At 33.4% G+C, this 15,255-nt stretch overlaps 1 protein-coding gene across 1 annotated transcript in view; it reads right to left on the reverse strand.

The window, feature by feature from the left end:
* Nucleotides 1–11,236: 11,236 nt before the first annotated feature.
* LOC118187070 (E3 ubiquitin-protein ligase ZNF598) overlaps nt 11,237–15,255 on the reverse strand; it is a 58,033-nt gene continuing 54,014 nt past the window's right edge. Inside the window, exon 6 of the mRNA XM_085811853.1 lies at nt 11,237–12,960. Within this exon, the coding sequence (XP_085667979.1) occupies nt 11,460–12,960 (1,501 nt within the window). The 3' untranslated portion in view covers nt 11,237–11,459. The remainder of the gene's footprint in view (nt 12,961–15,255) is intronic.

Consider the following 15,255-nt stretch of genomic DNA (forward strand, 5'->3'; position numbering starts at 1 on the left):
AGCAATTGCGAAGAACCCAGTTAGTGTTATGATTTGGTCATGCATGTCAGCAGATGGTATTGGTTGCCTTCATGTCATCAATGGGACAGTGAATGCCAGAAAATACATTGACACTATTCTAGAACCAAAACTTCTACCTTCCATCAGAGATCTCTTTCCCAACAATGCTTCGTTTATTTTTCAGCAGGATTCTACTCCTTGCCACACGGCCAAAATATCAAAAGAGTGGTTTCGTACAAAGAGCATTAAATTGTTGTCATGGCCAGGAAACAATTCTGACCTGAATTCTATCGAAAATTTGTGGCACCGTTTGAAAACTCTTGTCCGAATGAGGCACTCATCAAATAAAAGGGAACTAATTGAGGCTATAGTTGTTTCCTGGCATCATGTAATAACGAAAGAAGAGCTTAAAACTCTTGTCAGCTCAATGAAACGTCGATGTGAAGCTGTAATAAAAAATAAAGGGTACCCTACTAAGTACTGATAACTCACTGCAATCATCACTATCTAATGTATATCGATAACTATTATCGTTTAACTTTTTTTTGTATTGCAATTAATTGAATTTTGTGTTTTGTATTGAATTCAGTAATAAATTCTCTTTAAAATGATATATACAAGTTTGCATTTTGTGAAACGTAATGTTTTCTATAAGCATACAAAGTTCAAAAACATAAAAATTTCCAAAAATGTAAGTTTGCATTTTGTGAAACGTAATGTTTTCTATAAGCATACAAAGTTCAAAAACATAAAAATTTCCAAAAATGTCCACAATTTTGGCCACCACTGTATGTAAGCAAAATTTGAAAATGGGCCATATACAGTTTACCAATAAATTAGCCCATAGGGAAAACTACAGTGGTTTCCAAATTTAAGGAAAAATCACAAAAAAAATAGTGATAACTCATTTGGAAATAGCCAATACGTATAAAATTTGAATATGTTGTCAAATAAGAGTTGGTGAGTAAATTGCAGTATGCAGCATTCGGAAAATGTTATCTGCGAGGAGCATAAAATTGTGTATTTGAAAGCAAGTCTGCAAATTTCTCTGTGATGCTGAGAGAAGAATCTGGGATAGCCAATTTGTAACAAATACTTCCAGGCATCATTTGCCTGAAGAACTGCAATGGAGAGCTGTTGGAAGAGTGGAGGCAGGACAAAGTCAGAAGTGGCAAGATGGCTAGATGTGAAAGCTTCTGTGGTTCACAGACTTGAGCAACAATTTCTAATCACAGATTTGGCATCCAGGATGCTCAACTAAGGATAGGCAACTGTTACGAGCGCCGATGACCAATATTTATCATTATGCACATGAAGGAATAGAACCACAACATTGATTCAACTCCATATTCTCCTTTGCTGCAGCCACTGAAAGGTTGGCGTCAAACGTACCTAAAAGATTTCACGTAGGAGGTCTATGCAAGGCAACTAACCATTTGCCTGCCACTCACGTCACATGATAGTAAGCATCATTTGAGGTGGGCACGTCAACATGTCCAATGGAGGGCTTTTCTCTTTAAGAATGAGTCCAGATTTAGCCCCCAGAGTGATAGTAGGCGTTACTTAATTTGGAAAGAACCTGGAACACATTGCAGTCAAAAGTCGTTAATTCGGACACCCATAATCCGGAATGATCTATAATCCGGACCTCAAAGCTACAAACTTTCTGCGCATGCGTCGCATTGACGCAGACCTTTACGGCTGTGAATATGCATGTGCACATGCGCGAAATATGTTTACGCATGCGCGTTTAATGTAAAACGGATGGTATAAGCTAAAATTATCTAATTCTCTATTTCAGTTAATGTTGCAGATTGCGTTGTTCCTTAATCTTCGAATTGGAACCGGCTTATTATTTTTTGCAGACTGTTAGAGCAATTTTATAAAAGTAAGCTTCAACTTTCGATTATGTCAAATAGAATTTCCGATATAGTATATTTACTAATATGTAAAGGATCTACAAAGCGAAGTATGTTTCGAAGTCCATTAAACAAAAGTGGAATTGCTGCAAAAAATGACCTAACCATTCCGAAATATGTTTATCAATTTCACATTGCTCTGCTGCGGGGGGGGGGCGCAATGAATTGGAAGTTGATCTTTCAGCACTATCCTTATCTTCAGGGCAGATGTTTTCATTTTATTTGGCTTATAATTCCTTACTAAATGTAGTATTTCATCTCGATGTATTCCGTCTTTGATATGATTTAAATCAAATACCTCGTTATTATAATTTGCTTCCGATAGTGAAGAAAGTGACACAGAGGTTATTGAAAACGAAAAAATTTTGATTGACAAATTAGTCGGTATTCTCGACACAGCAATTATAGGACTTGAACAGCGCAACTTTGTAACTGAACAAGAAATTATGTCTGTTTATAGAATTAAAGAGAAAGTATTATCACATAAAACAAAGGAACTTAAACAACTTACATTGAAAGAAATGTTTAATAAAGTAAACAAATAAATATTAAGCTTTTTTTTTTTTTGTAAATTTCGATACCTTTTAGATCATAATCGTTCTTTATTTCATAAATTACGGTTTCATATTTTTAGTTTTATAATTTCTGCATGCCATCTTACCAGATTTAAACTGATGATCTATAATCCGTAATCACCGAAGTACGCGTCGAGTGTGCTGACTACTACACCACGCTAAGAAGGCGGGAGAAATACCTTTTATACTACCCCTTTTAAAGGGCGACCACGGACTAAGTGACCCAATCGTCAAATCCTGGCGGTGAAAAATCATCATTCATCACCTTTTTTAGTTTGGGCGCCACTGTAGAAACATTAGGATTTTTTTCAAGCAGAAGACATGGACAACGAACAATGCCCTCGCCAGGACTCGGACCACTCGAATATGCATCGAGTGTGCTGATCATTACACCATGAAGGCAGGGTAAATACCTTTTATACTCCCACTTTTAAAAGACGACTGTGTATTAGGGGACCCAATAGCCAAATTCTTGTGGTGAAGATCATCATCCATCACCGTTTTTAATTCGAGCTATAAATTATTTCTATGTCAGGAAACATGAAAAATATGCAATGTCCTTGCCGACCCGCCAAGTTTGCTGACCACTATACACCACGAAGACATGCTTAAAAGGTGGGAGAAATATCTTATATACTCCCCCTTTTAAAGAGTGATTGGGGATTAGGGAACCTAGTCGCCACATCCCAGTGATGGAGAATCACCACCTTTTTACTTCCTTGTACGAAGTAAAAAGGAAGTATTGCAAACTTTTTGTTTTGAACAAAGCGTAAATTTTTATTTGGGTTTTTGTAAAACTTGTGGAATGCCGCCAAGAGTCATGATTTTGCACTTTATCAAGTTTTCGAATTCCCTGCTCAGTGTAAAATTCAGGATACATACCTAACCTTGAAAATGCTTCAAGAAAACCTATAAATCCATCATTAAATAACACAACACTTACATTTGCTCCAAACATTAATGTTCGCAAGTTTATGAATGTTTCTTTCGGAACAATTTGCAATAAAATGCCATTAAAACGTTCCCTGATATTTTGAGTTTTGCCATGTATGCACTTTTTAACTACTCTTGTTTATGTAATCAACTCCATATATGCAGGTTTAATCAAAATATATGTTGATATACCAGAGGTTTTAGCCTGATTTTTTTTTTCTTCCTGATTTCTGCAATCGCACATTCCAACTCATTGATTGAGGAGAGCATTGGCTTCGAAGAAGAACTACAATGGAATAAGCAGCTAGTACAACCTGCTGCATCTCAATTAAGTTTCCACATTACTTCTAATTGCAATTCCTAATTCTGCAGTTTATCAATAAAAGAATCAGCCAGTTTAGCTTTTCCTTTCAATTCAGGAGCGGAGTTTTTTACTTTCCGTAGTCTACTACCAACCCTTTTCTATACATGTCCAATGCATTCCAGTTTCTTGACCGAATCTTTACCATATAAATCTTTCACAGTTAAAAACCCCTTAGAATCCCCATCCTCATAATACTCTGTGTACTTCAGCTTTTGTAATGTAATAAGTCATTCAAAAAGCGCATAAGCACCAACTGCTTCCATACCCGAGGCTGTTTTTTTATAATTTGCAGAACAATAATGTTACGCTTTACATATGTCGAGCTGAAGATTGCATTCCATTCTGTTTATTTTGCTGCAAATGATGCTAAAATGTGACATAGCTTTCAAATTAAGCACTCTGTCAACGCTAATCGACAAAGCAGCAACACATTCATTCAACGTTCAATACCCTCTGCGCCAAACTAAATACGAAATTAAGAGGAAAAAAACTATTGCCAGATTCTTAAAATTTATTACAAAATATCTAAACTTAGTACGAAGGTTTATTATTTACAAAATCTTAATAATAAATAAGGTTTCTTAATAGGTATATCTATTTAAACGCTCACTTCCGGCCCAGAATATTGGAACTTCCGGTTTATTCCGTTACAGAAAAATGCTTATAATTCAGTTCTAATTAACCAATCAACAAACAGAAACTTGTATTTGATAGCAAAAGATGCATTCTTTAAGATAATGTAATAAAGTAAAAATCGAAATTTTGACCGAAAATCGTCTTTTGTACGAGGTCGGATACCTTAATGCAGAGCATGGAGGTAGGTCTTACTTCCTACCTCCATGATGCAGAGAAAGGGGAAAAAGCTATTTCCGGAAGTATGACTCACCATCTGACATTCCATATTAGGAAGAAAAGTTGTTTATTTAGTTTCGGCTTTGGTACGGGGAAAAATACCGCAAAAAATAAGCACTAGAAACAAAAAAATAAGGGCTTTAAAGAAAAAGTAAGCACCTATAAGGTCCTTTATATTTTATTTTCAAATATAGACTTATAAGCACTTATAAGGACCGCTACGAACCCTATGTTGTATATTGTGTGTTAGTTTCATTAAATTCTATATGTAAGTTTTTGAATAATTGTCATTTTGTGAGTTTTCCTTAATTAATGGTAACCAGTGTATTTGCAATACAGGAAAGGGAAAGTATGCAAATATTAAAAAAATTTTCAGAACTTGGTGCTAAAAAGCTACGGGGAGGGAAATATGCAAGAAATACGACCGTGATTTACTATTTGGCTATTCTAACTGTCAGAGGTTGAAAAGTCAAAGAGTAGTAAAATAAAAAGGCAGAGAGAAAGGAGAAAACATTTATACTCAATTTTGAGGTACTTGTGGATATTAAAGTAATACAAAGACAATTTACTCCAAACTGTGAATTTAGTGGGCGTAAATCAACCGAATATTAAAATAAACAATGCCAGAGAAATCATTTATAATGGTATAAAACATAACAGCTTTAAAATGTTGAGCTTTGACACTTGAAGCAATGAATCCTGGTATAGTATCTGATAATCCAATAGGCTTCTGTGGGTATGGACATTATCAAATGGTATTTACTTGACTGTATTCTGTTCAGGCTCCTCCTAACTGCGAACTCAACTTTTTTATGTTCTACAAAAGTAAGGCTTACAGAATTGTTCCTTTTTCTTACAAAGGAGAACACAGAAGCCTATCTTGGTTTTCAAAGACAATTCTGTACTATATGCATTGTGTAAAGAATTAAGGAAGCTTAATGCTTTCCACAACAAATTAAGGTTACAACCTTATGCAGCAAATTTCGTGATTAAAACATTGGACTATATTATTCATATTCCTGATTTCAACCCTTAACATTTAGGTGATGAATGAGAACGTCAGCTGCAACATGGCTGCACATCAGTGATAAAATGGAGTACTGTTCTCTTACAATCAAGCTCAATTCTAATTAATTTCGAACTTATTTCTAAAAGAACTAACATGTCAAAGTGTGTGAATATTTTTGATCATATGGTATCAAAAAATATTTATTACGCAAATTTATTTGGACAACAAGTGAAACATGTTAGTCTCCCTCTGTCTTTCCTCATTAAAAAAATGGCATACACAACAGTTTTTAAAATCTACCATCTAAATTCCAGTTACTCTGATTTTATATCCACAGATTTATTACACCAACAACCTTAGAAATACAATTTTTGGCCTGATATTTGATTATTGAGAAGAATTAATTACATGTAACTACTCGCAAAAATTAGAGTTTCACACTACAGTAAAAGCTCGACTGTCCAGCATTCAAGTAAACAGAATATTGAAGAATTTTCGAAAAAGCTTTCCCTCTCAAAAAATTTAGTAAGCAAGAGATTTATAATGCCATAATACAGCTACATTGTTAGTTAATATTATTAACACATCTACATTGCCGCCAAACGTTATTTAGCACGAATAATGGATAAGCGTAATGTCACAGTACAACCAAAGAAGTTCAGTTTGGTTTAATGTAAATCCGATTAATTCTCGATACACTTTTCCTCGCATTTTTGAAAAAGTGATTAATATTTGAAACTGCACGAAACACTGTACTTTCAAAGTTGCAGGGTCTGGACATCAAAGAAAAAAATTGCCACGATTCACGACTTTGGAAACGGATAAATAATGGCAGTGTAACTCGTTTTTTTTTTATATGCTATATCACTATTTTGTATCTCTATTATCTGACTAAATAAAGGACAATCTGTTTGCTTACTTTTATACCAGAATGCTTGATGACACCTCCAGAGATGGATTAACCTATTTTTAGGGCCCTCGACACTTTTTCCTGCCACGCCTCTACACTCGGGGTGTTATGTAATTTTTTCAAGAACTTTCAAACAAAATAATAAATGATAGGTATATAATAACAGACAGTTTTTCAAAAATATTTTATGCAGTTTCCATTGTTAATATAATTACAAACGTAATTATACTAACAATTTACAAACGTGCGTTTGATTATATTGTAGAGACATTAGGTTGCTATGTAGCAGGATATATGAAAAATGAGCAATGCCCCGGCCGGGAACTGAACCTCGGACCTCTCGAATATGCATCCTGACCACTAGACTATGAAGACATGCTAAGAAGGTGTGGAAAATACCTTATATACTTCCCCTTTTAAAGGGTGACTGGGAATTAGGAGACCCAAACACGAATTCCTAGTGGTGAAGAATCATCATTCACCACCTTTTAGTTTGGGTGCCATTGTAGAGGAAATTTCATGAAAAATTAACAATGCCCTGCTTGTTACTCTAAACACGGACCTCTCGAATACGCGTTGAGTGTGCTGACTACTACACCACGCTAAGACGGCGGGAGAAATACCTTTTATACTATCCCTTTTAAAGGGCGATCATGGACTAAGTGACCCAATCGTCAAATCCTGGCGGTGAAAAATCATCATTCATCACCTTTTTTAGTTTGGGCGCCACTGTAGAAACATTAGGATTTTTTTCAAGCAGAAGACATGGACAACGAACAATGCCCTCGCCAGGACTCGGACCACTCGAATATGCATCGAGTGTGCTGATCATTACACCATGAAGGCAGGGTAAATACCTTTTATACTCCCACTTTTAAAAGACAACTGTGGATTAGGGGACCCAATAGCCAAATTCTTGTGGTGAAGAATCATCATCCATCACCGTTTTTAATTCGAGCTATTAGGTTATTTCTATGTCAGGAAACATGAAAAATATGCAATGTGCTTGCCAACCCGCCAAGTTTGCTGACCACTATACACCACGAAGACATGCTTAAAAGGTGGGAGAAATATCTTATATACAACCCCCTTTTAAAGAGTGATTGGGGATTAGGGAACCTAGTCGCCACATCCCGGTGATGGAGAATCACCACCTTTTTACTTCCTTGTACGAAGTAAAAAGGAAGTATTGCAATCGCGAAAAGTTTCAGGCAGCATATTTCAACGAAAATATCCATTTTGACTGCTATCGAATGCAATTTATAGACGTTTTTGCATATCTGTACGTAAGGACAGAATAAAAGACTCATTTCCTCCAAAAAAATTTATAAAACTGCTTTAAAATGAATTCTGAAGAGAATTTTTCTTGGCGTCTGTACGTACGTGCGTATCTCAAAAACGAGTAGCCTCAGAACGTTGAAATTTTGTATATAGGACTGCTATAACATGTAGATGTGAACCTCGTATTTTGGTTGCAATCGGCCACACCAAACGTATATAAATACTATACTTATATATATATCCACTCTGTTACTCGGCACAGTGATCTCAGTTTCTTTACTCTTATATGTTTGTAAATTGTACATTTTTTGCTTTAAAAATGATTGAATTATGTTGTTCTTATCTTCCGGTTAAGGTTTTTATGCCTTTCGTAATTCTGGAAGCAATATTTGTACAATTATCAACAATTTAAAAGCTGTTTAAGTGCGGTTAAGTTTTAAATAACATGGCGGACATATTTGTTTACATTTGAAACAGCAGAATTGTAGATTTGTTGCCAATCTAGAGAGACTAAGCTTCGCAACAACAAAAATAACGCCTTCATTTATTATTGTGAATTAAATCATGCTTTCTGGAATTTTTTCAAGGAAATAAGTGTTTAAGATTTTCTTAATTTTTAATACAGATATTTTGAGCTGTTATGTATTTTTGTCTTGTCGCGAAGTGAAAACTGAATTAACTGAATGAGAAATACTCAATCGTCTGTGAAAAATGGTTTCTTTTTTGTTTTGTTTGCTTAATTTCTTTTTTACATAGTTCTAGCTTTATTATAGTATTTGAAAAGAACATGTGGCAACGATTAGATAATTCTTTAAATGATATACATTTTGTGCATTCTGAGTTATAATATGAATGAAATATAATACTGTTAAGTGAACCTAGTGCCAGAGTGTCGCTATGTTAAACAAATAGAGTGAATTTTAAAGAATGCCTTTACTTTATTGCAGTTTATGCGCTGTCGGTGAAGTAGATTTAATTAAATCCAATAAGTTTAAAAGAAATGCAAGAAACAAATGCGTATAATTTAATATTCTGTACAAGGAAGTCATGTGGTGTACACATCAGATTTTTTTAGTTCGGGCGTCAGATAGACAGTTGGCAAGAATGAACCCATTGAACAACAAACCCATTGGTCAGTTATCCATCTCATCATCTAAAGCAACATGCAGTATATGGTGGTTTAAGTAAGGATATGGAAGAAAATTATCAGTAGTGGCGAGAAAATAAAAAGCATGTTATGGCCAATCAAACAAGTATTTTTAAAAGTGCGGATAAAAATACATCAGAAAAATTAAATTTAGCATTGAATAAATGGAAGAGCAATTCCAACTACTTTTGATTTGATTTGTTACTGGCCGAAAGGTATTCAAAAGCAATGTAATAGATTGTAACTATCCCAACATACATTTATATTAACTTCTTCACACATCATAAGTAGTCATTCCCTTTCTGAAATCATGATTGGCAGCTAACTATATTTTCAGTATCGAATGAATCATGATTTCAGATACATAAATCTCTTTCTTCAAAACAGTTTGAACATGGAATTTTGTTTCAAATTTTGAACTTTTAAAGTTGTTGCATGTAAAGTGTAGTTTACATAAAAATGGGTACATAGTTAAAAAATAGATCCTTGCACCAAATAGAAACTACTTGCAGATAATAGTTCTGATTTGGCAATTTGCGATAAGCACATTTTTGGAGACTACCCATTTCAGTTACAGTTGAAATTTCACAATTCCAGAAATAAAAAAATTTAACTTAGGATTCCAAAACAGTTCCATAAATATTTTTAAAGTTTCTGGCAAAACCGATTTAATACTCAGAAAGCCACATTTGGGGGGGGGGGAATTGTACTGAAAGTCAGAAAAATGAATTTTATTTTACAAACAAAATCAAAGAAAATATAATGATCCATTTAAAAGGCCTCTAAAGATTGTTCAAATATTACTTATCCTATCAAAATTATCGTTCTCTGAAAAAGAATCACTTATATTTTTATGGCTTTATTTGTTGTAATTTATTAATTTTACAGTATAAAAATAACACCATATATAATGTGAGAATACTGGAGGGACTGACACCGTCCAGTATTCTTCACTGGATTCTCAAGGGGAAGTTTAGGGGTACTCTAAAATTGCAATCTCATTGGGGGGGGGGTATACCAATCACAAAAGGTTGAGGGCTGATGATCTAAAGTATTGTTAAGCATCTTGAAAGAACAGATCCACAGAAAAAAATAAAATAACACATAAACACTTTAACCTTCCAGGTCAAACCAGTGCTTTAGTTTTGAAATGGATACTATATGGATAATCTGCTGAAAAATTTTTAGAATTATGTTTCTTCAGCTGGATGGATTATTTAATCATGGTAATGCACATTAAGCTTTTGATTTGCACATAAAGCTATCACCCGATTCTTAGGCAGATAGCTCTAATGTACATTAACATAAATGAAATGACTTTCATATGGACCCAATGTGGAGGGACTTTCTAAGAGAATTTAGCTCATTTTAAGGAGGGTAGGGGGGACTACGAAAATGCCTATGCAACCAGTCTGTTTGCCAGTATTTGAACTTTTTTACCGCAGGAAACTAGTCCAGTTCAGGGATACTATCTATTTATTCATTGGTTACAAGTTTATTAATCTCATGTTAATTTTTACTGCATTTTTCATTATGCATTTACTAGATTTGTCAAGAAATGAAATAAAAGCAATTTATTTTTTCCAAGCATGTGGAATTTTGCCAAGAAATCACGAGTGTTCCAATTCTTACACAATGAAAAAACTGTACTTCACATATGTGCAACTGAAATGTAATATTAACAGCTGCCAAATGCAAGATAAGAACTGAATAGTGATTAACTTCCTATTAAATTTAGCAGAATTCATACAAAGGTTCCACTCAACTATTACTGTACTACTTGACAGAAGATAACTGAAAATGTAATGATAACATCTAATCACAAAATGTTAGAAGACTAAAAAGTAAAACGTGGTTCAGTGAAAATTATTTGCCTTCTTATTTAGCAGAATTCACATGAAAATAGAAGCAAGCTGAGGAAAAGATTTAAAATATATATATATATCTTGTGTTTGCTAGATAATACCTATTGAAAATTTTAAAAACTGTTGCATCAATCAACTGAAGTCAAAAATATATTTCATTGCTGAAAGACATAACAGAGTACCAGCAATGGGTTACTAATAACCAAGTACTGATGATATAAATTTATACGCAGAATGTCAAAATTGTTTGCCCATGTTTAAAATCCTAATAATTTCTCTTTATTCATAAATGTAAGAAGGAATTTTAATCTTATGGTTTAAAAGAATTCTGAAAAACATAACATTATGTTACAAATGATAGAAAGTTAGAGTATCAAGATATCAATTGGTAATTATCTTTATTTATGTTACAATTTTGTACATTTCACATATTTATATCACCTAAAAAATTAAAACCAGGCTACTCAAAAATAGCCAAAGTTTATATGATAAGTACAAACGTTTCATACAGTATCTTAAAAATTATCCAGAAGAAAAACTAATGCTATTTTTTACAACAAAAATAATTTTATTAAATATCTGCATCAAAAAGCATTTCTAAATATTAATAATTTAAATTTGCTTCATGGATTGCTGCATGACTGCTATAATCCTGTTTGGCTAACACTTGTTGACAAAAATCACATACTATAACAATATTGTTTATATTGCTTTTGGAAATCACATCGCCATTACTAAGACTTTTCAGAAAATTTTTATGGACGGTAAGTAATTCTTGTTGCTTCTTTATATCTGGTAATAATACAACCAATTCAGGAAAGATTTCTATGAAACCTTTTTCTCCTAGAATTTCTAGGCACTTAGGATAATATTCTGCAGCTGATATAATGTTTTGTCTGAATTTTCCAGAAAGCACTTTAAATTCATTAAATAAAGTTTTCTGATCACTTAGAAGTTCCTCTATGCGTTTTGTTATTGTGTCATTACGCTTTACATAATCTTCTGGGCGGTAATAAGAGATTTCGTGTAGATCAGGTGATATACCATTCATTTTTACCTGCTTTGGTATTACTAACTGTCTTGCAATTGAACTTAAAGATATGTTCAAAGGTTCAGAGTTAAAAGCTGCATTTGCATTAACATTAAAGCCTGGTGGAGTTCTTTTTCTGGGAGCATTAAATCCTGGTGGCTGTTTAATTGGCTCACTTGGTGCCAAAGGTGGAAAATCATCTGGAGCAAATGATACCTTCTGCTCCCATGGATTATCTTCCACATAATGAGATCTTACAGATGCATCTGAGTGTAGCAAGTTTTTCTTAAAAGGATCTGGCTTGTCATCACTTTGTTTTTTGTTTAGATATGGAAACGAATAAGGATTTAATTCAGCTTGGTCCATCTCTTCTCTTACACCATTAATTTTATTATCCATTGCAAATCCCTTATTTTGTTTCTTCTTCTTGGATTTGCTTTTAATAACAACAAACTGTTCACCAAGAATGGGTTTATTGGGTTCAATTGCACTAGATGTGGGATGAGAAACCTGATTTAGTACTGTTGTAGTTATGGAAGTATTGATTGGAGTAATGGTTTCAGGCTGAGTTCTCCTAACTTCAAGTTTTGGAAATTCATTTTCAAAGTTGGAATTTTCTTTCTTTGGTATCCATTTTGGCACTTGACTTTTGCTTTTATCACTTGAGTTCTGAACATCATCAATGGGTTTTCTATCTCGAAATGAACTATGCAAAGGCGTACTTGTTTGCGATAACTGAATTGATACATTAGATGTTCGCATTGGAACATTATTTTGTCTATTAATACTCAAATTAATTTTTCTGCCTTGACTGTTGGGCATCTCGGATGTAACGGCCACTGTTGTAGAACACAGTGCAGGAAAATCTTCAGGTGAAATTTTACCATTTCTTGCTGCTGCTGATGAATTTCGACCATAGGATTGTACAGTAAAAGAATTCATATGGGTACTAGCATTAGTAGTTCTGAGAGTAGCAGCACTTCTAGCTATGTCATCTTCAGATAGGTATGGAAATTCTTGAGTAGACTGAGTGTCTAAATTTTCAGTTTCTGCTTGAGCTTGAGCCTTGTTATCCCTGAAATTTTTTTTTATTAACTTCCAAATATTTATAAACATACAACAAATAGTTCTTTTTCAAAGATTCAGAAAATAATTAAATTTCATAATATATATATATACATATGTAGATTATATTTTATATTAAATTTCATTAAACATGATTTGATAAGATGAATTTAATGTAAGATACATTTTAAAATAGTTATCTCTATTTGTATCCTTTTTTATGGTGTTTTTAAAACAAATCATATCATTGAAAAAATAAAAATTATATCAAAATAGATATTTTACTGACATAAAGCACTTAACGTTGTGCATGTTTTTATGAAAGATTTTCAGCAGAAAGTTGAGTTTAATTACACATATGGAAATCACTGAAAGGAAATCAAGGATAAGAGAAATTATCATGCAAACAACAGAGTAATTTTGTAATTTCAAAAAGTCTCAATATCAAAACCAGTACCCCACGAGATTTATATATTTCTCAGTTACACAATTAACTGGCACATGAGGTTAAAATGAAGTTAAAACAAGGTAAAAAATCTAGGCCAACATACCAGAACTATGTTTAAATACAAATAAAAGTTCAGGAGCTTTCACAGATGAGCTTTCACAGATGACCTGTCTGCTTCGTATGCTAAAGGGCTTACCACATCAATCATTTTTTATTGTTTTGCACAGGGTTGTACTCAGTTGCAGTTCAGATTTATGGAAGATTGAAAGAAAGGTGTCTGTCTCAGCACTGCTTGGTATTTATTTCAATTGCTTCTCTACTTTTGAGACTGTTTATATGTCGGGATTGGGGACAAGACTGTTGTTGCCAACTTGAGCGATGATTTTGGCTTTGCACCATTCCATTATTGATTGTACAAGCTCAGTGAAGCATTTGACTAAAGATGTACTATTTTTACTGATGAACTAGTTGGCAGAGAGCTTGGAGATGTCTTTTACATGTTCAGCTTTTCTTTTCTGGATGTTCAGCCAATATATTCAGTTTTCAAGCTTGTATTTTCGTTGCGAATAGGGATACTATTTACATCCGAATTATCTACTGTGGCTGCATCTGATATACCTGATATTAACAATTTTCAGACGGACAGGGCTAGGATAATGGCACGTTTATCACTATATCTTTTAAATACACAGCAGACGTGTGAGGCGATTGGGTAATACGTAAAAGTTCCAATAAATTTACTATTATTTGCTGCTTGAATTGGGAATAACCTCATTCTTTGCTCAGTGATTTTCTAGGTGAGTTCTTCCGCAAAATTGGGAGGAAATTTATTGTTTTCAACTATTTGCAGTATGCAACTATATTCAATTTTCTATAACTTTGGTGTGGAATAGAATTCCTGGACACATTTCAGGTAAAAACAAAAGGCAGCTATTTTGTGCAAATTGTTGTTACAGCTAAAAGATCAATACATTTAATGCTGTTAATGACTTTCCTATTGATCGTAAACTGCAAGTTGGGGAATTTTTCCAAAATCAAAAACAAATAAGTTCATCTTCTAATGGTTTCCAGAGCATGAAAATGTCATCTATCATACCTCTTCCAAAAAACTGGTTTGCGGAGAAACTTGGAAAGAAAAATTTTTCATATACTCTGCATATAGGTTTCAGACAGGATAGGTTACATTGATACTCTCATAAAGTAACCCTTTTGCTGTTTGTAAGTTTCTCTGTTAGATCTAAACTCTGTAACTTAAGTATGCCATGATAATTATGTACAACATCCAAATTTATTACAAACATTTATGAAGCTTTTAATGCCACACATAAGTTTACAATGTTTAGAGCAAGAGTTCTCAGCTGGGAGGAATTTCATAATTTCAGAAGAGAATGCAATCAGCCTTTTATTTAGCTGTTAAGTATTTAGTTTTAGTTTATGAATATAAAAAACTACCTTTATTCAAGTTTTCGTATTTGTCAACATTTTTTATACTCATTATTTAATTTGTAAAATAATCTAAATAAGCATTTCTCACAATCTTTTTTACTTGCATACTTATTGGCCAATCATCACTGCTCCCCACATATAATTACACATAATTACTAACATCTACATGAATAGGTACAGCAATAACACTATAATACAGACACATTTTTAATTTTTACCAGTTATGAAAAAATGATATATTTTAGCAATTATACATATTTAATTAAATTAAAAAAATATGAGCATATTTAATGGGAAACTTGAGGCTGTATGGCAGCACTTAGTAATTTAAAATTCGTATCAGAAGATGAAAATTACAGCATGAAGTCCGAATTTACACTGAAAGATTTGTTTCCATGCTTTTTTTCTAAG

The sequence above is a fragment of the Stegodyphus dumicola genome, chromosome 2 (genome assembly GCF_044657685.1).
Source record: "Stegodyphus dumicola isolate Sdum_Otavi_A_Nest chromosome 2, ASM4465768v1".
In the NCBI taxonomy this organism is placed as follows: domain Eukaryota; kingdom Metazoa; phylum Arthropoda; class Arachnida; order Araneae; family Eresidae; genus Stegodyphus; species Stegodyphus dumicola.